Consider the following 26531-nt stretch of genomic DNA (forward strand, 5'->3'; position numbering starts at 1 on the left):
ACTTCATGAAATTGAAAAGCTTTTGCAAGGCTAAGGACATCATCTATAGGACAAAATAGATGCCTACAGAATGGGAAAAGATCTTCACCAACCCTACGTCTGACAGAGGACTAATATCCAAAATACATAAAGAACTCAAGAAAGTAGATACCAACAAACAAAATAACCCAATTTAAAAATGGGGTACAGAGCTTAACAGAGCATTCTCAACAGAGGGATCTCTAAATAGCAAGAAGCAATTAAAGAAATGTTCCACGTGCTTAGTCATCAGGTACATGGAAGTCAAAAAGACTCTCAGATTCCATCTTATACCTGTAAAAAACTCAAGCAACAGCACATGCTGGTGAAAATGTGGAGCAAGGGGAACACTCCTCAGTTGTTAGTGGGAGTGCAAACTGGTACAACCACTTTGGAAATCAATTTGGCTGTTTCTTGGGAAACTGGGAATAGTTTTACCCCAAAACCTATACCACTTGTGGTGGTTTGAATATGCTTGACCCACAGGGAGTGGTACTGTCAGGAGGTGTGGCCTTATTGGAGGAAGTATGTCACTGTGGGAGTGGGCTCTGAAGCTCTGCCCAGTGCAGAAAAGTTATGTTTTCTCCTGTTTGCCTTCGGAACAAGATGTGGAACTCTCAGTTCCTCCAGCACCATGCATGCCTGGATGCTGCCATGATTCCTGACATGATGATAAGGGACTGAACCTCAAAACCTGTAAGCTAGCCCCAATTAAATGCTGTCCTTATAAGAGCTGCCTTGGTCATGGTGTCTGTCCACAGCAATGGAAACCCTAACCATTGACACCATTCCTGGGCACACACCCAAAAGATATGCCACTACAACACAAGGACACTTGCTCAACTATGTTCACAGTTTCATTCGTAATAGCCAGAGACTGGAAACAACCCAGACATCTCTCAATTGAAGAATGGACAAAGAAAATGTGGTATACCTACACAATGGGATACCATTCAACTATTAAAAACAAAGATATCAAGAAATTTGAAGGCAAATTGACAGAACTAGAAAATATCATCCTGAGCGAGGTAACCCAAACCCAGAAAGACACATATGGTATGTACTTACATCTAAGTGGATATTAGCCATGAAGTTCAGGAAAACCATGATACAATCCACAGACCCAAAGAAGCTAAGTGATAAGGAGAGCCCAAGGGAGGATGCCTGAATCTTATTCAGAAGGGGAAACAAAACAGTCATTGGAGGTAGATGGAGGGAAGGGATGAGGAGGGAGGTTGGGGGTCAGGATCAGGTATGGGGAGAGGGGGTGTGGGAGAGGGCTGGGAGTGAGAATGGCAATGGATGGATATCTCTGGGACAGGGAAGGTTCTGGGAATCTATGAGAGTGACCGTAGCTGAGACCAGCAGGGGATATAAAGACTGAAGTGGCCACCTCCTATAATCAGGTAGGTCTTCCAGTGAACGGAGGGGTACACCAACCCACCCATAAAACCTTCAGCCCAAAATCTGTCCTACCTACAAGATGCTCAGGGATAAAGAGGAAACAGAGACTGAGTGAATGCCCAACCAACGACTAGCTAATTTGAAACACATCCCACGTAAGATATGGGATGTAAGATATCCTTCACTATTAATGATACTTTCCTATGCTTGCCATCAGGAACCTAGCATAACTATCTCCTGAGAGGCATCATCCAGCAGCAGATGAGGCAGACGCAAAGACCCAAAGCCAAACATCAGGCGGAGCTCGGCGAGTCTTGTGGAAGAGTAGGGGATAGAATTGAGCAAGCTGGAGGGGTCAAGGACACCTCAAGGAGACCTACAGGGTCAACTAACCTGGGCCCATAGGGGTTCAGAGAGAGTGAACTACCAACCAAAGAGGATGCAGGGGCTGGACGTAGGGCCCTTACATATTTGGAACAGATGTACATGCAGCTAGGTCTTCAAGTGGGTCCCCTAACAACTGGAGCAGGTGGTATCTCTGCTACCATTGGATCCCCTTTCCCTAACAGGACTAGCTAGTTGGACCTCAGTGGGAGAGGATGCACTTAGGTCTGCTGTGACTAGATGCCCCAGAATAGAGTGGTACCCAAGGCTTGCCCTTCTCTGAGGAGAAGAGGAAGAAGTAATGGGGGATGGGACTGGGAGGTCAGAAGGGTCAGGGTGGAGCACAGTTAGGATGTAAAGTGAATGAATGAATGAATGAGTAAATAAATAAAATAAATACTTTGGATTTTTAAAAAAGCTGTAGATATTTTTAAAAAAACTGAACTTTTAAGGTGTTTGAATTTTTAAAGACTGGGACTTTTGAAAGTTGGAGTGTGCTTTATAATACTGATATAAGATCTCCGGAATGAACAAGAAAGGGAGGATTATGGTTTAATAAGTAATGTGTTGCCAGGCAGTGGTGACACACACCTTTAATCCCAGCACTTGGGAGGCAGAGGCAGGTGGATTTCTAAGTTTGAGGCCAGCCTGGTCTATAGAGTGAGTTCCAGGACAGCCAGAGCTATACAGAGAAACCCTGTCTGGAAAAAACAAAAACAAACAAACAAACAAACAAACAAACAATAAGTCATGTGTTTGCATATCAAGTTGACAAGGGGAAAGTTGTGTTGATTCACTTGACATCTGACTTGAGAATATGCCTCTATAGGATTGGCCTATACGCAAATATATGGACCATCTTCTTGATTATAAATTAATATGGTAGGGCCCAGCCCTCTAGGAGAGTACCATCCCTGGGCAGGTGGCCTTGGAGTGTATAAGAAAGCTGATGAAGCCATCTGATGGAATGCATCATTAAAAGTGTTCCGCCATAGCTGCTGCTTCAGTTACTGTCTATCGTTTCCTGCACTGGCTCAGTGCACTGTGACTCAGGATATAAAAGCCAAATAAACACGTTCTTCCCCCAAGCTACTTTTTTATTTTTATTTTTTCTTTTGATTGTTTGGATTTGGTTTTGTTTTTTTATTTTTCAAGACAGGGTTTATGTAGCCCTAGCTGTCCTGGAACTAGCTCTGTAGACCAGGCTAGCCTCAAACTCACAGAGCTCCCTCTGATTCCCATGCCTGTGCCTTCTGAGTATTGGATTTAAAGATATGTACCACCACTGCTTGGCCCCAAGTTGCTTTTGATTACTGTCTCAGTCACTGTTCTGTTACTGTAAAGAGACACCATAACCAAGGCAAGTCTTCTAAAACAAAGTTTTTGATTGAGGGCTCGTTTACAGTTTCAGAGGTTTAGTGCATCCCATTATGGCAGGGAGCAGGATGGTAGCCAAGTGTGGTGCTGGAGAAGTAGCTAAGAGAGCTACCTCCTCCTCTGTAGATGAGAGAGAGAGAGAGAGAGAGAGAGAGAGAGAGAGAGAGAGAGAGAGAGAGAGAGAGAGAGAGAGAGAAAGAGAGAGACTAGCTTGGGCTTTTGAAACCTTAAAACTAAACCTTCTCAAGTAGTGCCACTCCCTGATGACTATGTCTTCAAACATGAGCCTCTGGCAGTCATTCTTACTCTAACCACCAGAGTCATCATCTTCATAACAGCAATAGAAAGCAAACTGAGCCAGATGAAAATTACCTCAGCTTGCCATCACAAATCAGCAAGTCTGCTGACAAGGATCTGTACCCATCTTTGCTTTTTCTCCTGTCAGGATGAAGTAGGGAACAGTCTTTTATCTCCTCTCCCCTTCTTAGAGGCATCCCTAATGAATCCCTCCCCTCTCTGCACCTTCAGCCTGGCTGGCCTTCTCCAAATTAAACCTTGCACTTGGACAAATCCCACCTCAGGCACGTAAGGGCACATCACACCTCTTGCCTATTCTCTCTTCTTCAGTCACAGCTCTGAATACATTAAAGCTCTCTTACCTTTCTGTTTCCTTATCTATGCCCCAATCACTTACTTTACCCCCAACCTTATTCTGTGTTCACAAGCCCTCGTGAGTATCTGTAGGGTCCAAGTCTCTGTGTCCATATATGATTACCTTCATGTTACCTTCTCTCTCTCTCTCTCTCTCTCTCTCTCTCTCTCTCTCTCTCTCTCTCTCTCTCTTCTTCCCTCCCTCCCTCCCTCCCTCTCTCTCTCCTTTTCTCCCTCTCTTGTAAGCACCTTTCTCAGCCTCTGGGATGCCCTCCTCCAGACCTCTCTGTGTCTCTACAGTGAAGTCTTGGAGTCTTGGTTTTTACCATGTATTGTGTATCTATACAGTGAAGTCGTGGGTTCTGCCATGTATTGTGTATCTATACAGTGAAGTCTTGGTTTTGCCATGTACTGTGTGTCTATACAGTGAAGTCTTGGGTTCTGCCATGTACTGTGTGTCTATACAGTGAAGTCTTAGGTTCTGCCATGTACTGTGTGTCTATACAGTGAAGTCTTGGTTTTGCCATGTACTGTGTGTCTATACAGTGAAGTCTTGGTTTTGCCATGTACTGTGTGTCTATACAGTGAAGTCTTGGGTTCTGCCATGGACTGCATCATCACTCTATGCTCAGGAAGGCTGTGAGGATTAGGCAATGTAGCACTGAAGCCGGGCATCTGGCCCAGGGCTGTTCAATACACACACAGTGCACATATACAAGAGAGATGAAGTTTTATAATGGTCATTATGAAACATTAAAAGACAAAACACGTCGGTACTGGAGATATGGCTGATCTTCCAGAAGACCTAGATTTGTTTCTCAGCAGCCCAAAGGAACTCACAACCATCTATTACTCCAGTTCCAAGGAATGAGGCCCTCTTTTGGCCTCTGTGGAACCTGCACACATAAGGTACACACACATACATGAAGCCAAAACTCTCATATACATAAAAAAAATGATAAAGGCTTAAATTTTTACTTAAATATAACATGAAATTATTTAATTAATATATCCAAATATCATCTTAAACACAACAGCACCATAAACATTAAGAGATATTTTGTCTTTTTTCAGACTAAGTCTTTTTTCAGATTAAGTCTATTAATACTTAATATCACATCTCATGTAGCAAGCAAAATCTTTATCAGAAATAATGTTTTAGATTTTGAAAAATTAACTGTTTAAAATGTAGCATCTCTAACTCAAGTGCCTTTAAACATACTCACATTTTCTCAAGTAAATTTTTAACTTAAATTGATTAAAACTCAATACAAATTAAGATTCATCTCTCAATCATACAAGATTTATTCCAAGTGATCGACTGCCACATACCAGTGGAAACTCTAATGGGCAGCACAGATGATAATGTCTGAATTTCAATCTTCCCCAAACTCCATGCTAAGACTTAACTTGTACTATGACAGTACTGAGAGACAAAGCTTTTAAGAGGCCATTCGGACATGGGAACTGTCCATGTGAATAGATCAGTGCTACTGTTTGAAAAGGGCACTGGTTTAAGAGTGAAGCTCTTGTCCTGTGTCTTCTGTACTCTCCTATCATGTGAAGCCTTCCTATGATGAAACAAGAAGGTCCTTACCAGATGATGCCTCTGGAGCTCAATTGTCCCAGCCTCCACCACAACTGTGAGCCAAATAAATTTCATTGTTTATAACTTACCAAGTCTGTAGTGCTCTGTCAAAGCATCAGAGAATGAACATAGACAATGGGTGTAGAACATAGCACACAGTCAGTAACCAGCATCTATTTCTATTAGACAGTTCCTTCTTGGCTCTTCCTTCTCTACCTGGCTAATGTGCTATCTCAGGGTTTCACTTTGCTCTCATTTTCACCCCATATACACTTCTCTGACAGTATCATGCATCTCCATGTCTTCACTAGTTTTCATATATCAAGAACCTGTCTGACTCGGCACCTCTTACCAGACCTTATCCTTTAGCACTAGACAGCCAACTACCTCTTCAACAGAGCCGTAAGAACTGCTCAGACGTCTGAATTTAACAGTTCCAAAGCAAGTCGTTCTCTTTATCTTAAGCTTCTCCTTCTCCTCACACAGAAAACCCATTCTAATTCACCACATGCTCAATCATAAACTCTAGGGCCACACAGGCTACTTCATTCACCCCTAACTCTGTCCACCAATCATCATTTCCTGTCAGTACTGCCATAACACTTTCAAAGAATATATCTGTCCCATGTAACTGATGCATTAACGAATAATTAAGCATAAGGCCACTTTTGCATTTGTTTCTGTCATGTTTGCCAACGATATACTAGATATGTCAGGTGTAATAGTATATACCTCTAATCCTAGCACTTGAGAGGTGAAGGCAGGAGAACTTCAAGTGCTATGCCACCCTGGGCTACACAGTGAGATTCTAACTCACAAAAATAGGGTAGATAAAAGAAACCAAACTTGACTGAGCAGAGAACTCTGTGAGATCATTTAAAATGCATGCATGCACTTCCACAACATCTTAACAGCCACTAAGACTACCATACGTGTTAGAGCCACAGCTTTCTGGTTACAATTTCCTATTTGATTCAATGTTTTATTCCACCACTTCATAATAACTCACCAACTATAGCCCTTCTTATATCTATTTCTACATGCAAACTCTAGGCTTTTTTTTATCCAAAGTAAAGTGCTATATTTATTATAGTATTTACGTATTTCTTAATCATTTAACTATGAGACTATAGTATCCTTTTTTGGTTTTTTGAGACAAGTTTTCTCTCTGGCTGTCCTGGAATTTCCTCTGTACACGAGGCTGGTCCTGAACCCAGAGATCCACCTGCCTCTGCCCCCTGAGTGCCCCACCACCTGTCAGAATTCTATCATTTTTTGCTATGCTACTACAGTGTTTCTGTGCGCTACACTCCCTAGGTCATTTCTACTGCACGACTTTCCTTAGTGTAAGAGACTTTATTGTGTGGTTTGGACTTTGAGACAAGGTCTTACTCTATAACCCAGATGGATCTTTAACTCTCAGCTCAGGCTGGTCTTGAAGTAAAGACAATTCTCCTGTCTCAGCCTTCCAAGTGCTGATATTATAAGCCTGTGTGGCCACATCCAGCTGGGCTACAGCATAAGACTGTCTCAAAACAAAACAATAAAGCAAATGAGATAAAATTTTCTTTTAGTAGCTTCTGCTTATCCTAAAAATAAGGGTCAAAATCTAAACATGGTCTGTAAGTTCCAGCCTCACCATCTATCTACTTTACCTCATGTGGCTTTCCACTTCTCACGTCCCTAGGCCTTGGCAGTCACTCATTCAGTAAGCAACAATTAGGTTGCTCAGTACTATAAGCCATCCAATCCGACAGGAATAGAGCAATGAACAAGAGGCAGAAATTCTGTCTTCCTGGCTTTTATAAAGATAGCGGGCTTCTCTTCACCTCAGAGCCTCACCATATGCTGCTTCCTAAGCTTGGCCAGTTCTTCTTCCAGTCTATAATTTAGATATCCTTCCTCAGACTCTATCTCAATAAACCCAGTTCTTTATTATATGATCTACAACTTTGAACTATTCTGAACAGGTTATTGAATAAAAGTCACATGATCTTTAACAGTCACCTTTTCTGTTATATTCCTAGAACCTAACACAGTACCTGGCACACAGAAGGTGCTCTAGAATGTGTGTTTACGGATGAGATAATATTATGTCTTTGTGCTTTATAAATATTTATAATATTTAATATTTATACGCACGTGCACACACACGTATTTTCTTTATTCCCTGGTAACATCTATAATCTCCTAGAAAGAGCAGGTTTTCTTTAAGTTGACAGCTCAATGAAAATCTAAGCTCATTCAACAGCATCCCAAATGTCAGCCAACAACGACTTTTGCTGCTCTGCTACGGGGGAAGTAGGTAGAAGTAGGAAATGTCAGAAATACGGCTGTAGAAAAGTTACTCTTTTCGAGGCAGCCCACAGTTTCTAAAGAGGAGAGAGGAACTGAGAAGACAGTATTTCAGGTCTTCTCAGATTAGAAGCCTTAGGAAAGTAAGATGCTGAGTTCATATCTAGTGACTAACATAGTCACACACCTGCAACACAATGTAGCTGGGGGCTGCAGAGGAAAGCCCCTTGTTTTTCTCAGGCCCGCATGAACTACGTCATAAGAAGAAAACACAGGGTCAATTGGGAATAGAGTCCTCAGTTTCCCTTTATACCCATCCCTTCCTTCCATATCTTGGCATCTCAGTGGAGAACTGACTTAAGAGTCTCAAGATGGCCTGAAGCACCAAGGTGACCCTAGTGTTACCATATGGGTCAGCTGCTCTCCTGCCCTTCTGCCTAGGAACCTAAAGGCAGAGTGCTACCACACACCAAAAAGTCTAGTGAACTTCAGAGTAATTGTTCATGGTCAGTGCCTGCCTCGCCTGGCCGGGCATTCACATTGCATTTGTTGAGACCAGCAAGCAGACTCAGATGAGCTCTGACAGCTGGCACACTGTTTTCCTGGACAGCATGTCTCTCTACACAGGCGTGCCTAGTTCCACTCAGGAGGGTCTCTATGAAGCTAGTTCTCAATGAGGAGGTGGCCAGCAAGTATACATACTCTGAGTCTAGCTGACCCCAGTCCAGCCACTGAGGATACAGGCAAGAACCAGGCTCTGTCTCTGCACTCCAGATCCACTGGAGTAACAACTTGGACCTATTTACAACTGAGTTAACTGATATCTCCAGTCACAGCAAGAGAAGCTTAGCAGAAGAGATGTCTGAACCACATCTTCAAGGGGCAGACATTTGCCTGATGATGGTGACAAGGGTGGCATTTCACACAGGGAGCCAGCCAGATCAAGGCTCAAAGGCAGGACAGAGCCTAGCTTCTTCAGCCAAAGATGAGAAGTAGTGTCAAGAGTGGAAAGGATGCACACCAGAAAAGCAAGACAAAACATGGAACCAAGTCCAAGGTTGTGTTGGTGGGGAGCAAATACTTACAAAATTAGTTGCCCCACTATTCTTCCATGTTAGCTTCACCCACATACACCCAAAGCAGTCTGCTTTTTCTGCCTCCAAGGCAGTCTCCTCCCTGTATAACCCCTTGTTTAAATACCCAGTATGAAACCCTCATCTTCACAGTACCAACTGTGACCCCTCAGTAGCCTCCTCTTTCTAAGACTACAGCTGTGGTCTCCTTTCTTCTAGATTCCTAGGGTTACTAAGTTGACTGGTAGCATCAAGTAAACCCTGAAGCTACTCCAGGGCTATTTTTCTCTATCTTTCTTCTAATAACCTGGGCCTTCTGGAGCAGTAACTCCTCTAGAGCAATGAAGAAAGAAGCCATTCCTGTTACCTCTTCTGCTTGCCTAGGAACCCTGCATATGCCGGGGAAGGCTGGTTTTCTGGTGACTCATTCTCTATCAGGGAACTACCCTAGCTATGCAAGGTCCTTTTGAGGCCCACAACCCCAGGCTAACTCTCTAGGTCTACAATGTTGTATTAGTGCCAAGATCCTCCTTCATGCTCCAAGGGTTCTAGCTTCTACTGTCCTCTCCTACATGAACAAGGCTCTGCTAGGGTCAGGGGAAACCAAAATCGTCTTAGGCAACCCCTCTTCCTACCTAGAGGCACAGAGACCACATTCATGAGTGTGTGTGTGTGTGTGTGTGTGTGTGTGTGTGTGAGAGAGAGAGAGAGAGAGAGAGAGAGAGAGAGAGAGAGAAAGAGAGAGAGAGAGAGTGTGTGTGTATAGACACACACACACACACACACACACACACACACACACACACATATATATACTGCTGTAGCAGGTGGTTCTGATGCTAAGATACTGTTTCCCATTTGGCTATTGATGGATTAATAAAGTTGCCAGGAGACAAATGCTGGGTGAAGGAAAGAGTCAGGACTTCTGGGTCCCTGCAGAAGGCCAAGGGAAGCGGGAAGAGAAAGGGAGATTTCGCCATGCTTTGGAGGGAGAAAAGGTGACCAGCCGTGTAAAATCTCAGGTGGAGCAGCCATAGGCTGCTTCCCCAGGCAGGAGATTAGAAACCCAACTAAGCTGAGGGCAGTTTTGGGTTGCTGATCAAGGAGAAGGTAACTGAGCAACTAAAGTTGAGGGAATTTAAGGTGCTGAGCCGGGAATGAAAAGAAAGGCAGGAGATAGCTGAGGAAGGCTTAGAAGAGCTCAGTAACTGAGCCAATAAGGCAGGTTGAAAAATAAGCTTGTGCTTCTGTGTGTGTGTGTGTGTGTGTGTGTGTGTGTGTGTGTGTGTGTGTGTGCGCGCACGCGCGGATCATCCCGGATCTGAGGGAACCTGGGCAGAGCTGGCAAGAAGGTCTTGGCCAGAGATTAAAGCAGGGTAACAAGAACTATATACAACAACACTGCCTTCCAAAAGGCTCAAGTAGGACCAGATTTCTCCAAGTGACAACACAACTCAGCCCAGAGATTCAGAAGAAAAAAGCCCCTATGTATGTTTGGAAGATACCAATAGTACTCCACCCAGCAGCCTGAACCTTAAGTAACTCCCCTCCCCAGAAATATCAATGGTTCAGTACATATTACCCAGGGAAGAGAAAGAGGGATACTGAAAAAAGAAGCAGGAAGATACAAGAGGTAGAGAAGGAGGTGTGTGAAGGACAGGAGAACCAAAGGCCCTGAGTGGAACTCAGATGGTACCTTTTTTAGATTAATCCACTGCTTGAAGTAATCCGCCACTGGCAAGCCTAAATAATGGCACTGGCCTGGAAGCCTACAAGAAAGAGAAGAAAGAACAAGTTAGAAACTCACATGACCCAAAATGTGAAATCTTAAGCTACAAAGAAAAAAAAAAAAAAAGTCTACAGAACAGAGAGACCACAAGGATCAACAAACTAGCAGGGAGCCCCACCTAAGGAAAATATCCTACCTCCAGCACCATGGATACTGGACTTAGAGCCATTCCTCAGAATCAAATATGAGTTTCAAGAGATATTACATAGAATAACATCAGCTGCTACAATTTCCTAATGTGCAAATTGTATTTTTTTAACATGTTAAGGTCTTTACTTATACCTGTCCTCAAACTGATCCTGTAAAGTAGGTACTGTTGTCTACTGTAGTCTCCCTGAGGCTCTATGGGTGTTTTAGATTTTTTTTTTTTTTAAATATGTGTAAGTGTTGTGCTTCTATATTGTCTGTGTACCACACACGTGTGCCTGGTGGAGAGCATCAGATCCCCTGGAACTGGAGTTACAGATGTTTGTGAGCTGCTACATGGATGCTGGTTATTGAACCTGCATCCTCTGCAAGAGCAACAAGTGCTCTTAATCACTGAGATATCCCTCTACCCCCTGTTTGCTTGTTTGAGATAGGATCTCACTATGTAGTCCTGGCTGGCCTGGAACTCACTATATATACCATGCTAGCTTCAAACTCAGAGATCTGGCTGCATCTGCTCAATGCTGGGATAAAAGGTGTATGCCACAATACCCAGTTCCTCTGGTTGTTTGCTTTGTTTTGTTTTTGAGACAAGGTCCCATGTAGCTTTTGACTCCATCCCCCAAAGACCGGAATTAGAAATTTGTGCCATCCACAAATTTCTAAGTTTAGAAATTTTAAGTTTTAGGCAGTGTTGGGGGTTGGACCCAGAGTATCAGTTGTTCTAGGTAAATACTCTACCAACTCTACCAGTCCTAGTTCTCCAGCAGAGCAGCAAGTCAAGAGCCTCAGGTATGTGTCAGTAACAGAAAACTGACTAACAAGGACCCAAGAATAAAAAATGTGTCTTCAGAAATTACAGAAAACATTAAATGATACATGGTAGCCTGTGCCTTTACCCCCAGCACTTGAGAGGCAGAGAGGCAGGTAGATCTCTGAGTTTGAGCTAGCCTGGTCCACAAAGTGAGTTCCAGGGCAGCCAGGGCTACATAATGGAGAGATCCTGCCTCAAACAAACAAAGAACAGAAGTTACAGATACTAATATGTCCACTTTCTTCCAAGAGCTCAGAAAGCTTCCCACCTGCTACCCATCTCCAGGCCAAAGGCCCACGAGTTCCTTCTAAGAAGGCAGCACTTCATGAGTCAAGACCCTCTCACCTCAGCAGCCCTTTTCATGAGAGCAAGCACCTGGGATCACACATGACCCTTTTGATCCCTCTACCTATTTCTTGTGGTCAGCCTAAATTCCGGAAGCATGTGTCCCTTTTCTGTAAGATGTAGAGCTAATTTTTTTTTAAGCTTAAAAATCAAGTTATTAGTGTTAAATGTCACTGAGTGGCCAAACAAGATGAGAGGTGAGAGAACCCAATGAAGGACCCGAGTGACCTTGGTGAGTGGAGTGTGAATGTCAGCAGACTAGGTAGAAAAGGACAGAGGGAAGAAGAGTCACTGAGAGGCAAGGGACTAGAGAACGTAAGTATAGACTCCTTGTCTTGGGAACTTGGGCTAGGAGAATGCAGTTGAAATGAGTTCACCTCAGAAAGTTGAAGGGAAATCCAGCCTTCCTTTCATCACCCTTCAAATACTTGATAGATACTAACAGGAAACTGACCTCTGGGTTTCAGGAAGTAAACTAAAGATTCACTTTTACAAGATACATAATGTCTTTCTTTTCTTTTGAGACTAGGTCTCTCTACACAGCCTTTGCTATCCTGGAACTCACTTTGCAGACCAGGCTGGCCTTGGACACACAGAGATCCACTTGCCTCTGCCTCCTGAGTGCTGGAATTCAAGGCATGGGCCATCACACCCAGCTATGATGTCTTTCTTGAAAGGCAGGTTCCTTTCAAATAGGTGGCATGGCAACATTACCTATAACTTGCTAGCATTCTGGAAGAGAATTTCTGGCTGATGTCAAAAGTATGAAGAAGCATCCAGAGATGGTAAGCCCACATAGGGCCAAGAACCAAGAATCTGAAACCATCAAACAAGGCTTCTAAATCAAGTCACCTAAGAAACAAACTATAACTGAACTTTCTGAATCATATTATTTCCTTCTCTTTCTTTTATGTTCCTTATCCTTTGTGTCTTAGAAACTAATTGCTAAGCTCAGTATTTCAGAAAAAAAAAAAAAATCACACTGAGTTCTGGGTGTAAAGAGGCCACCAGAAGCAAGAGGAACACAGGGGGCCTGGTCAGAAAAGGGCAGGTAGCTCCTATAGCTAACCTCACCCACCTCCTGATGACTTTACTTGACATAGGTCAGGAGTCCTGTTGGTTCTGGCTAGCTGTGGAGAAAAAAGGGATTCCCTTTTCTGTTGGATTTCAGTGGTAAATGGCAACTATAGATATCATCCCTGGTTAGGAAGGGTCTAGCTCAGTGGGATCCTGCCTGCTCCTCTCAAAGTAACTATACCACAGGAGCCACAGTGGTATACTACCAGAAAGTGAGTGAGAACTACCAGAAAGGAAGAGTGTCTCAACAGTTCTTCATATCTGAACATGGCCCAGCAGGAATTCTGAGAGCCTTTCTCTCTATGCTCTCTATCTGACTGAAGTATGGAGGGGGTACCCGTCTTATTCAGGAGCTTCATGCATGGAACTTTGCAGATTCAAGGAGAAGACTAGGGTTGCTGCATGCTCTTCTGAATGTTCCAACCCTGTGTCTCCAAGCATATGCAGCACAAATACAGCAGGGCCCAAACTCATCTTCATGAGAGGCAGAGGCAGAGCCAGACACTTGAACATCCAGGTGTCTCTCGGGAAGATAGCTATACATCTCTATCACATAATCCTACCTCAGAATAGAGCACACAAGGTGGGTCAGAGTGGTCACCATCACTTACACAAGTGAGGAAACAGATTTAGTAAAGAAAAAGGATTTGTTCAATCATGCAACAAGCATCCCAGAGAAGGCAAAGCTTGGAAGCTGGCAGAGGTGGGTAGCATGGAGCATCCAAGGTCACATTTGCCTGTTTGTTTGTTTTTTTACTCAATATTCTTAGGCATATAAGGCTAAGGTCAGCAGGTACCAGTAGATACATTGTTCCACTACTTGGCAAAGAAAAGGGCAAAGGTGCCTGGCACAAAGGGTAGAAATGCTGAGTTTCTACCAGATACTGATCCCAAGGAAAAGAGCCACTGGCAGTGGGCCCTGAACTAGCCTGAGGGCAGAAACGTGCAGGCACGTTTTATGGTGCCCAGGTCTCTATGCAGCTGGATTCACTGGGCACAAAGCTCCCCAACTGCCCAAACATCATCTGGTCATGCTTATTACTGTTGCCCAATGAAATTTTATGCACCGAGTCCACAGGTGTGATTTCCCCTTCTTTATGAGGGGTCGGAATGACATCACTGATGGCCAATAGAAAAAACCCAATTATGTCCAGGCCATAAAAAGGAATGGGGTTTTTCCCTCACCAAATCAAAACTTCCTTCAGTTTCATGAATACAAGGGGCCCCTTTTAAGGACACCCCTCACCCCCACACATGCTCGACAGTAATGCCTATGGGCTCTAAAGCAAGGTACATGATCACTCTTCAAATGGTATGAACCTAGAGGCAGAAGGGCCCTACTTTGGCGTTTACCATGGTCTTGCTCTGATCATATTGGCCCTTTCAAATTACCAGAACCTCAACCCTATCATCAGGTGTTTCCCAGGATCCTTGCTTCTGATTGGCAGAAGTTAGAGAAGATGAGGTACTTCTTAAGTTTCCTGCTGATCGTTTAACAAAATGAGAGCTTCTACTTGGAAAGAAGAGAACAATATGGGAGGATAGCACTGTTAGAAAACGTCTCTTCCCACAAACAGACAACAAAGCAAAGCCCCACCTTCCCCACCCCAGCCCTCACGCAGGCCTACCACCTGCAACTGCACCGCTCTGGTTTGGCCCAGACAGCCTTGATAGCAAACAGGTGTGGCTAGCTTGGCGCCAGCCAAAGCAGGGGAGTAGCTCATTAAGGGAGCTCCCATACCCCATCCCTGGCTAATGGGTATGGCTAAGGTGGAACCATTGTAAGTAGGAGCTCAACTTTGAAGATTAGGTGAACAGAGAGCATGGGGGACCATTGTTAGGTTTGAGTCAAGGAGACCATAGCAGTTTGACAGACAGAGTCCAAAAGGCAAGTCCAACAAGAAAGCAGACACCTGTGCTGAGAAAGGTGGAGGACATTATTCCTTAAATGCTTTTCTCTCTTCAAATTTTAACCAACAAACCCACCTAGGAAGTGTGACTTAAAGAGGAGGAACAAGCTGAAGTCACCATTTACTCTGTCTGCCTCACAGGAGAGGTCATGGCACCTGGGTCTCAGAGCCACTTGTCAGACTCAGTGGTTAACAGCACTGAAATGCACACACATCGCTCATCTGTAGAAACCATTGTGTTCCTGGGACATGTAGGCAAGGAATGCCTCAAATCATCAGTGGACCATGAAGGCCAAGAGGCCCAGCCATCAAAAGGAGTGAGTCAGAAGAAGCCAGAGCAAAGACCCTGCAAACTGACCCCTGTGAGGTACACACAGCTTGTTTCCATGCAGCCTCCTCATTTGCCCATATAAACAGTCTCAGAGAGTTGTCACCAGCTGTCCTCCGTTTCAGAACTGCCACAATTCCTTATGCTACTCTGTTAGGGAAGAGGCTGAGCCTCAGGAAGAACACCACACCCCTGGAGCCCAGTCTAGTGTATCACCTAGTCAGAGTGCCACAGTCTACATGGCATAAGTCTGCACCCAGCATATGCCAGTTAAACCAACCTGGGCAGCACTTAGCTGGGAACATGGCTCTTTGTCTCTTCTGCTTCCATTCCCCACCCAGAGGAGATAAACAGAGCTCGGGTGATGAACAGCCAGCCTTTCACGATCACTTTTCCTCCAGTTGAGGAGAGTGGCTAGTGATGGATGGGCTGGAATTTGGTTATCAGGAAGGGCTGTCAGCCAGAGGTGCCCATCTCCTCCCCCACTACGCAGGGCATCATTACACTGTGGCATAGAGGTAAAATATGACCAAGGGGAGGGAAAGAAGAAAGAGGGGAAGGCTGGGCTTATACACAGAGCAAATTGAGCAACAATGAGAGCAGGCATAAGGCTGGAACGTTAGTTATCTGCCTGTGACACCTTTTATCTCTGCACAAATTGGTCCTTCCTCCCCCACTACATCCTCTTATACAAACAGAGGCAGACACAATGTGTCACCAGTGCAATAGCACAGCAATTTAACCCGAATTAGTACGGGGGTCAAGCTAGGAAATAGGGGTTTCTCATTTCAACAGGTTCCTTGTCTCAACTCTGAACTACCACATCATAGAAAGGAGGGTGGAGAAAAAGCAGATTCATAATTGAATTCACTCACTTGGCCACTGCTGATGTAAAAAAAAATAACACTCAAGCCTTTAAATACTTATCAAAACTAGTTATCTTCCTTCTCCCTTGTGATATGCCACCACGTCAGAAGACAACATGGGCCTGCCCCAACCAGGCCTAGCACTCAGGGCTAGGAATCAGCAAGAACAGGGAACAAACAAAAGCCACCCTAGTCAGAACCTGAGGGCTAGAAGCCTCTAAGACAGGCTGCAGAAAGTGCTAGAAGTGGGGAAGAGCAGCAGCTACAGGGCCACAGGTGCTGACGACATCAAAAGTGGACCTTGGCAGCTCAAGAACACACTCAGGAGCCAGGAACTGTGGCACGCACATTTAATCCCAGTACTCAGGAGGCAGAGGCAGGTATATCTATCTCTGAGTTCAAGTCAGAGTGAGTTCTAGGACAGTCAGGGGCTACACAGGGCTGGCTATCTGTCTTGAAAAACAAATAAACAAAACCAAACAACAACAAAAGGATATACTTATGTCTATGGACCTCCTACCGCCACCAACAAAACAAAACAAAACAAAACAAAACAAAAAAACCCCTCTTGGTCTACCCTCCACTGGAAAGTATATAATAGTATATTTTATGAGTAACCCCTCTGACCAGTCCATTGTGTCTTGAATAGCTGCACTTTTGACAATGATAAGACTAGATGAGGAAACAAGAGAGGAGCCTGGCCTGTTCCTCAGTGACCTCCACCATAGTGGGACCTGGCACTGGGAAGGCCCTCAATGGGTAGGCAGTGCACCACACCCCCATACCTCACCCTAATCCTGCTTTATGGATCTACTGCACTACAACTTATCAAGTGGTCATTATCCTTAAGCAAGCAACATCATTTCCATCACCTACTCTATGTGACTTAAAGTCAAGGGAAATCAACTTTGAAAATGGGCTCAGAGGAGATATCTGGCTAGGCCAGCAGACACTGCACTGGCAAAGGTTTGTGGGGATGCTTCTGGACCGACTGGGCTAGATAAGGGAAAATACTAGAAAAGTGAGCTGCTAGCAAATGTCAAAAGGAAAAATTCTAGAATCACTCGGTAGCTTCAAAAATGGATTGAGAGGAGGAGTTACACATAAAGTAGGAACCTAGGGACTCCTCTTTTCAAGTTTAAAGACAAAGCACACAAGTACCAGTTACAAAAGCCAAGAGCCCCCTGACCCCTGACCCCTCTAGACACAAAATAGGAACCTTAGCTGACACACAGTTTTACGAGCACTGCTGAAACCCAAAACATGCTCAAATAAGAAGCTACTCAAACCTGGTTCCTATATTCAGAGGCTCCCAGGCTTATCTGGAAGATAACCACAGCATAAACGGAGTCTGGAAGCAAGCAACTGCCGAAGAAGAGCCTCCTTGTTCTTGGTAATGGAGGGCAACACCCTGTAGCACCTACAGAGACTCAGCTTCAATTTCCTGTTCAACAAGCATGTGCACTGTCCCTCCGCTGTTCTCCGACTGCCCACGGCCCTGGGAGAATGAACTGCTGACTTATCGGCCCAGTTTGCCCCTACATTTGCTCCCATCCTCTGGGATATCTGCAGGTTACAATTCCAACCACAGGCTTCAGAAAGATGATACACTTGCTGGAGCCTGCAAAGGGTCAGGAGAGAGTACTGTTTGAAATACCAGCATGACAGCTAGATCCTTGTCTGTCTCCTCCTCCCCAACCCCCTCCCCAAACTTGTCATGGTACAAGAAGTCTATGAGCAGCCCATCAGATTTAAATATCAGTGCTCGTGAAGCAGCAGCACAAGAGGGTGAGGGAGCGGGAAGCAGACAGTGAGTGCCTCTGTCTCCACTGCTGTCAGCGAGCACTAATGAATTTCACCACCAGCAGCCATGCTGCAGCTGGGGTGTGGGGGTGATGAGAAGGGTGGGGAGTTTTCTTGGGAGAACTCTGTCAGCACTAAAACATCTTTTCCCAAAGCCTTGGTAGAATATGTTATTGAGAAACTGAGAACTATGGCCCACCTAGAATACCTAGAACTTAAAAGGGGGAGGGGAATAGAGGGTGGGGGTAGGGCAAATCCTGATGTCCTCTAAAACAGGAAGGGACATACAAGTTTGAAGTTGGAGAGAGCCAGCTGAGCTCCCATTAGATGATGACCCCTGGCAGCTCTCACACCTTGCTTTAGCACCATCACCCAGACTTATCTCAGAGAACAAGGAAAGGAAGGACCCAGGCAGCGAAAGGCAGCCTGCTGAGACTTCCTGGCCAACTTATTGTTGCCCTACTTCATAGTAGCTATAGCTGACTCCACAGGGAGGCCCTGAGTCAACATGTTACGGACCTGGGGAAGATGAAGTGAAGAAGGCCCCCACACCTGTTCTGCACAAAGTACTTCCCACAAATGTCAGGGGACAAAGATGACATTTACCAAGACCCGAAGAGGTTGTGAATGCTCTTGAGACTTTCCCAAGATCCTCAGCAACAAATCTACAACCTGAATCCAGGTCTATTTGCTGCTTCCTGTGTATCCTCTACTGTCAGATCCTGCCCTTCTCACTCTTTCCCACTGGTATACATGCTTCTCTGGCATGGCATAGTCCACAGCTGCCATATAGTATTAGGCTGGGCTCTAGGCCAGGGTGAACCCAGCCAGGAAGAGAAAGCTGTGGGACTGAGCCAGGCTATCACCTGGGAGTTGCCACAGCTCAGAGGGCATGGATGTGGCGGAAGCCTTCCCTTGGGTGCCCTTTGCACAACTCTGATCAACAGAGTCTGATCTGGCAGCGACCTGCTGTGCAGGGGCAGATGACATTTAATTTCCTCTTGGTTTCCCTACAGTACAGACGAAAGGCCGTCACCTGCGTCTGGGTCTGGCAGCACAGCTGGAACTGTTCCCAGACACGCTGCTAGGGAGAGTTCCCAAACAACCAGAATGCAGGCGGGTGCACTGGGATGCCCCTTAGGCTATGCTGAGAGTTTTCCCAAGGAAAACCAACCTCAAATCTCTAGGGCCAAACCACTGCTTAAAGACTCTAAAGGAACTATATGTAAATTATTTCCCATTTCTGGCTTTTTTAGCAGATGAATTCATTATTTTATGTGTATGAGTGTTTGGTCTGTGCATATGTGTGTGTGTGTGTGTATGTGTACACACATATATGTACACACACACACCCCCCACATGCATGCAGTGCCTGAGGAGGCCAGAAGGAAGCATCAGATGCCTTGCGACTAGGAGTTACAGATAGTTGTGAGCCGCTATGTGTGTGGGTGCTAGGAACTGAACCCAGGTCCTCTAGAAAAACAGCCAGTGCTCTTAAACAATGAGACATCTTTCTAGACCCAATAACTTATATTGTTATGGGTATGAGTGCTTTGCTTGCATGTATGTTATATGTGTGTCAGATACCCTAGGACTGGAGTTACAGAAGGCTGTGAGCCATCATGTGTGTACTGGGAATCAAAACTAAATCTACTGGAAGAGCAGCAGTGTTCTCAACTACAAAGCCATCCTTCCAGCTCTCTCAGCTCCTAGCTTTTACAGCCCACCTACTGACTATCTCTCCTGCAATTCCTCCCCCTCGGAACCCATAGGAAGCACATAAATGTTACAAACTCCCTGTGGAAAAGTGTAGCATGCGCCTCTCTGGTGCTACAAATGTCCTGAAACTCCTATCACTTATACCTTCCAGTGCCTGTCTAGGCAAACAATTAAGATAAGTTCCTCTCCAGTGTCCACCTCATGTCACAGTGCTCACTGGTATGGGAAGTACTGCAACTGCTGCCAAGACCTGGACAAGGTTCCTTAACACAGAGACTATCAGGGAGGAGGGTGGAGGAAGGAGGCTGAGCACCAGATAGGAAGCTTCTAGGGTACTTTGGCCAGTGCCTTGGCTAGTGGCATATTTTATTTTTGGATAGGGAAGCCTGGAGCTAGTGTCTTAAGCTGTCTCCAAAATGCTCAACACGTCCTAGCATAGTTTCCACCCGGCCTGTGGCCATACTGACCCTATGCCTGAACTATGTTTGTATGGCCTACAATGCCCCCTGGAGGCTTTGCAGAGAGGCATTCTCTCGGTACTCAGGATCTGGGATGTAGTCCAGCCTCTGCTCCCATATAAGCGCGCAAGGACACAGCTGTTGCCTTTAACCTCTGGTTGATCCTCTCTGCCCTGATTCCAGCTCTCCTGATTATGTCAAGGTGTGCAAGCACTCGGGCTATACAGAGTCCTGCTCCTAGCACAGCAGCACTAGAACAAGCTTAGGAAGTTTCAAACTGTGTTCTATGAAGTTTGAGACTTAGAGGTTTCAGGAAAGACATCAGGCTATTTTATGGACTAGGAAAGAATAGAGCTGTGCCCCAGCTGTAGCCCGTATAGCTCAACTTAATATTCTGTTATTTTTAAAAAGTTTACCACTAAAAATTACAGCCAATTATGCCCCATACATCCTTCTCCCTTTGTTTTGTGTCTTGTTTACTGTATTTTCATTCTACCTTGCCCTGTAACCTTATACCAAGTTCTGATCACTTGGTGCTGCCAGAGTCCCCAGCACACTACTTACTTGGCCCGGAGTAGGTCTCAGTAGCTGATTTCAGGCCTCTGCCGACTGCCTGTGTCTTCACTTCACACCCACCTTCCATGGCAGCTTCCTACAGTATTCCTTATGGGAGAAGCACTACAGTGGAAGGAACTGACATTTACAGCAAAATCCTGGTGGATATGACTGACACATGCCACCCCTGGCAGGGGCACACCTGCTACTGTGATCCATCATTGAAAACTGATATCCAAAGAACCAGACAAACTGCTTTTGATCAATCTTTGAGCCAAATGTAGCATACTACTACAGGAAATGCCACTCCCTAGATGTTTCCAAATCTCGATATGTGGGAATGTTGAGGACACAGAGTAACATCCCTGTCAAAGAGTCTGCCCCGGCCCAGGCAGCACTGAAGGGAGCCATAAGTCTGGTTAAAGTCAGAGTCAACATTTCTGGCTACAGAGACTGAAAATGGTTGAAGGTTCTTGGTGCCAACCACCAAGCACACTGCCTCAAACTCCTCCAGCCGAGTTTGCAAGGGGTAGAGAGGGAAGCCAGGGATGGTGTCCTTCTGGCTAAAGCCACTTGTTAACAGGCCCTGGATTCCTTTATCTCTAGGGAAAGGAAGGTAGCAATGAGCACTGCCCCCTCCCATGCCTCCCAGCAGGGCCAGAGAGGACAGCCATTAGTGTGTACCTCAGCAGACAATGGGGAGGAGAAGTCTCCAGAGCAAAGGACAACTGCAGCAATTAGAATGCAGGGAGGTTCAGAAGCTATTTAACTGGGTGACCCCTGAGGTCGCTGCATCTGACTCCCATCCCTGGATAAATATTGTATGAGAGGGGAGGGGGCGAGCAATGGAGCTGAGCATCATCGCAGCTCCTCCATCCCCTCCTTTCCCACCCGATGTGCTGCCTCCAGCCACACACAACAGGAGCATTATTTACAACCCTGACAGTCAGAGCAATCACTCTGCTAACCAAGAGGGAATGGACAAAGTCGACTTACCAAAAATTGACTACTGCAATTGAAGAAACCAGGGCTGGTGGGGGAGGGAGCTGGGCTAACAGACACAAGGCTTCCCTCACCCTCTGGGTCCTGCTGGAGCAGGTACTACCACCCTTAAACCCTAAAGCATGGCAGGTGAAGCAGGTCTCCGGTAGCTGAGTGAGTCAGAGAAATGGGGCACCCTTTCACCTCTCATTACCCAGGTGCCCTTGTCCAGACCAGGCACAAGCTACCTGCAGACCCAGCTGGCCCTTAGCTGACCTGACAGGCAAAGGCCAACAACATGGCAGTAAGTAAGATACAGAAAGCAGAGGCCAGGGTGGGGGAGGCTATGGGAGCCTGAGTGCAGGCTGCGGCTCAGCCCCCTTTGCTGCTCCTGCAGTCCTGCTCTAATGCACCCTGACATGCCTCTGAAGACAGAGAGCTGTTTGCAGTCAGCACCGTGATTTGTTAGTAATTATTTCCATGGTGTCACATTGCTGTCACTCTGTTAACAAAGAGACAGGCTGCCTCGGGCTGCCTGCAAGAAAGAATCGCAGAGAAAAAGGCCTGTCAGACTCCTGGGATTCTCTGGGCTGGCTGGCTTTCTTCCCCAAACCAACATTCTCACAGGCTTTGGAAGAATCAGCTTTATAGAACTATGAAGTCTGAGCTGTGTCACCCTTTAGCCAGGGACACTGAGAATTTATCCTACCCACTCACAGCCACCCTTCCCAAACCTCTACAAAGCTAAGCCCCACAGTCCACAAATCATTCAGGCACAGGCCACTATGCCAAATGAAACACAAAGCTCCCTGGCCTTCAAACTCCCAAACTCCATGCTCCTTGACTCTCCCTGCCTCACAGCTGAGACTGCCCTTTGCAGGTGCTATTAGAAGCCTGTCAAAAGAAACCTCATTTAGACCAACTGGTACAGCCACCCTTTCAGCATGGGTAGGATAGGATAGGGAAGGATAGGGAAAACAGGATTATGGAGAATCTTCCCTTTACAAATCCAGCAATTGTATTCAAGAGCCAAGCTGCTCAGGAGCCACACCCCTCTAGCCCCCATAAGCTAGAGCCTCTGAGAGAAACGACTACAAGCTGACCTGTCTTTCTTTCCTTGGGCCTGGATCTGCTCAGCATCTTCGAAGGAGAACTGGTGGTTTGCTTTAGTACAGAATAATGTCTCTATTACCATGGCAGGGAATTAGAGGTACAGATTGGCAAGCACTGACAAAACAGAGGCCACTCACCTTCGCAGGCATGGAAAGTTGAAGATTAATTCTCTCCTCTCACAGAGGGAATCAGACTTTAGGATAGCGGAAGGGAAACACCAATACTGAGAAACTCAATGCCACATAGTAGTAGCAGAGGTGGCATCATGAACAAAAAAGAAAGAGGGCTCTAAGACCGAGAGAAGCCCTGTCAAAGCCACTGCCACCCAGCTCCTGCAGAACCTCACTAGACAGAAGAACTGGGATAGGAGCAAGATTTTTTTGGCATGAGAGTTTAAATGGCAGACAGCAGGCCAGTTACATACAGCAGAAGACAAACTCGATGAAGGCAGGCTGCTTGAGAAGGTCTTGTTTTTTTTGTTTACTAGTATGTCCTCAATTCCTAAAACCGTGCAGGGCACACAGTGGGTACTTAACTCATTTACTAAAAGAAGAAACAAGTGAACCAGAATGCCTCAAAGGCTTCTTCCATGGGCCCAGGGTCAGTTGTCTCCCTACCTGTACCTCAGAAAGAAGGGAGACCAGTGTGGATTCCAGAATAGAGACAGAAGGCTGCAAGGCTGATGGAGTAGAAATGGGTTTTGAAGAATAACAGTTGAAAGAAGTCAATAGGCATACAGATATTTCTATATCAAAAACACGCATATATACTCATTCAGCAAACATATGCTAAATACCTAAATGAGGCAGGTGCTCCAACAAAGAGAAAATAACAGTGGACTATAGCAAAACAGTGAAAACTAAACAACAAAAAGGCCAAAGGCATCCATACAACTACATGAATCATTTGTTATTACACTGTGCAAAATAAATCAAACACAGAAGAGAACATTTTGGCCGGGCATTAGTGGCAATGCACACCCTTAATCCCAAGAGTTGGGAAGCAGAGGCAGGTGGATCTCAGAATTCAAAGCCAGCCCAGTTTACAGACCAGTTCCAAGACAATCAGGGCTACACAGAAATCCTATCTTGGAAAAACAAAAAAGCAAACAAACAAACCAGAGAAGTACATTTTGTATGACTTAATTTCTATGAGGGTTGAGAATAATACCCTAAGTAACATAAGTCAAAACAATGGTTAACTAGCAGGGGTAGGCTTTTCTAACTGAGGAGGAGCACACAGGGACCTTCTGAGATGATGGAAATCTTGATTAGAATGATGGTGACACAGGTGTATACTTGTATTCTAATGTGTTATGTTAAAAAGGTATTTGTGTATATTTATATACTTTATTATATCTATTCTATATATCTTGATTTGGGGGTGAGGGGAACCAAGGATTGAACCTAGGTTTTCAGGCATGCTAAGCAAGCAATCTATCAGTGAACTACATACTCAGTCCTCTTTTTACTCTTTGACATGAGGCTTCATATGACATGAAGTTTTGACATGAGGTTGCCCAGGTTGGTCTTGAACTGCTCTGTAGCCCACACAGGTAAGCCCTGACTTTGCAATTTTCTGACCTTAACCTCCTAAGTGGCTGGGACTTTAGCCACCAAGGCCACCAAGGTCTGTGGGCTCCTATCACATTTGTTTGTTTAAGGTATTAAAAACAAACCCAAAAGTTTGTATTCAAGAGTCACAAAAATAATAGGCAAGGCCTTAGAAAAGAAGTACTGGCTTTAAAATACTACACACAAAAGAAAGTATTAATGTTTTCTAAGAGCACTGGTAGTTCCTTCTAATCGGGAGACATGCTCCCCCAGCCTTCACTCTGACAGGAAATATGCAGACCTTTAAATATATTAAGATTCAAGAAGATTAAAATGTTCCACACACAGAGCAGCAGGCCCCATATCTCAGCCTAGGGGTGGTAGCTGGGAGGGAGGTTGCAATCCATGTTAGGTGAACTCAAAGAGGACAGACAGGCAGATCAAATGGCCCAGCCATGCTCCAGATGGTTCTTAGGCCCTCTAAAGCACCTTATCTGTCAGACTACACCATGAGAATAAGCCAGACTTCCAGAATCTGCTCTGGAGACACAGACACAGACGACACAGACACAGACACAGACACAGACACAGACACAGACACAGACACAGACACAGACACAGACACAGACACAGACACAGACACACAGACACACAGACACAGACACACAGACACACAGACACAGACACACAGACACAGGACCCAATTTGCCTTCCTGACAATCCAGGAACAGAGTCTAGCTGGACTATCCCAACTCTGGGCTAAAAGAAAGGTCTTGCGGAGAGGCCACGCCTGCTGCCACCAAAGAGGAAGGGCTAAGGATGCTCACAGATGGTCCTGAGAGGTCTACATATCAAGTCCTAGGGTTAGGATCTAGGCAGCAACACTTGCTTCTAGACCACTTTTCAAAAGTAAAGAACCATTCAGTCACCAGTTCTGGAGGCCAATAAGGCTGCTCCTACTTTCAGTATCTTTATCTTTAATCCATTTTAGCTGGGCAAAACTTCCATGCAGAGGTTCTATAATCACCACAGTGAATTAAATCCTCCACACCTTCCCAGGGGTGAGACAATGAGGCTGTCAATGGAGTTTCACTGTCACCCAAGCCAGAAGGACCCAGAAAGGAGCAGGAAAAGCTGACAGAAAACAGAGCTTCTCATCCAGGGCCCCTCCAGCCATGAAGTCCTTCCGAGACAGACTACTGCCCCAGTGAAAGGTACCAAGGAAAGGTGACATGGTAAGAGGCGTATTAACCTGCAGCTCTGGGACCACATGAAGAGTGCAAAAGAAGCAAAGGCTGGGAACCAGGAGCTGCCATGGCTGCATTTCAGAAGTAGATACTCCCTTTAATGCTGGTTCTAGGCCCAAGACCCATAGGAGGGGCCTTCAGATGTTTCTAAGTAGGCCAGCTCCAGGAGTATCTGTGTTCACAGGAGTGGTGGGGGGAGCATCTCTCACTCCTCCAAGCCCATGAACTCTCAGCCCAAGAAGCTGTCAGGCTAACGAGGCTACCCCACCACCACTCCATCTGAGCGTGGCAGGCTGCACCGCACGACTGGCTTCAGGTGGCTCTTCTTTAATTAATGGCATCCCAGGCTCTGCAGGGAGCTTCACCCCACAATGAATGGCCCTCTCTCATTAGAAGCAAGCCTGCCATGATGTATTCAGGGTGAGGGCCAGGATTCATTTCCCTGTCTGTGGGTTGGCGATGGGAGGGAGGAGGAGGCAGCAGGGAGATTTATATCGAATGACTTGGATTAGCTGCAGCTGAAACATGACCCCATCAACTCAAGCTGCCTTCTTGGGGCTAACCCAATGCACCTCTGATGACGAGAGTGCTCTAGGGAAACTGAAGGGAGGGCAGAAGGTCTGGTTGCCATTCTCTCTGACTCTCTCTGAGCTTAGACTCTAACTTGAAGATCCAGAATTCCTATACAACCTCTGGAGCATCCTCTCCCCTGCCCTCGCACATCTCATGTGCTTGGAAGCCAGCATTGACTGGGAACAATCTTTTCCATCAAGAGCTCTGTCATGACTGGGATGCACAAGTCCCCTATATAAAGGATGGAGGCTCTACCCTACTGCTTTCAGTGGACTCTTCTGACTTCTGTAGTAACCAATACACAGATCCCTTACTTCAGAAAGAGCCTGTAACATGGCTTGCCTCTTAACTGTTGTCTGGAGACAATGCACGGATATTGTACAACAGGGCATCTCAGACATCAGACTAGCTGGCACTAGAAAAAGGCAGCATGAATTTTCACAGAACCATGCAGACCGCTGTC

The 26531-nt window shown here is 45.5% G+C and overlaps 1 protein-coding gene across 6 annotated transcripts in view; it reads right to left on the bottom strand.

Moving 5' to 3' along the window:
• Positions 1-26531, bottom strand: part of Eri3 (ERI1 exoribonuclease family member 3) — a 130733-nt gene that overhangs the window by 54812 nt on the left and 49390 nt on the right. For all 6 annotated transcript variants that reach the window (XM_034503785.2, XM_076934358.1, XM_034503787.2 and 3 more), the window contains one exon: positions 10487-10559. In XM_034503785.2, coding sequence (XP_034359676.1) covers positions 10487-10559 — 73 coding nt within the window. The remainder of the gene's footprint in view (positions 1-10486; positions 10560-26531) is intronic.

The sequence above is a fragment of the Arvicanthis niloticus genome, chromosome 5 (genome assembly GCF_011762505.2).
Source record: "Arvicanthis niloticus isolate mArvNil1 chromosome 5, mArvNil1.pat.X, whole genome shotgun sequence".
Classification (NCBI taxonomy): domain Eukaryota; kingdom Metazoa; phylum Chordata; class Mammalia; order Rodentia; family Muridae; genus Arvicanthis; species Arvicanthis niloticus.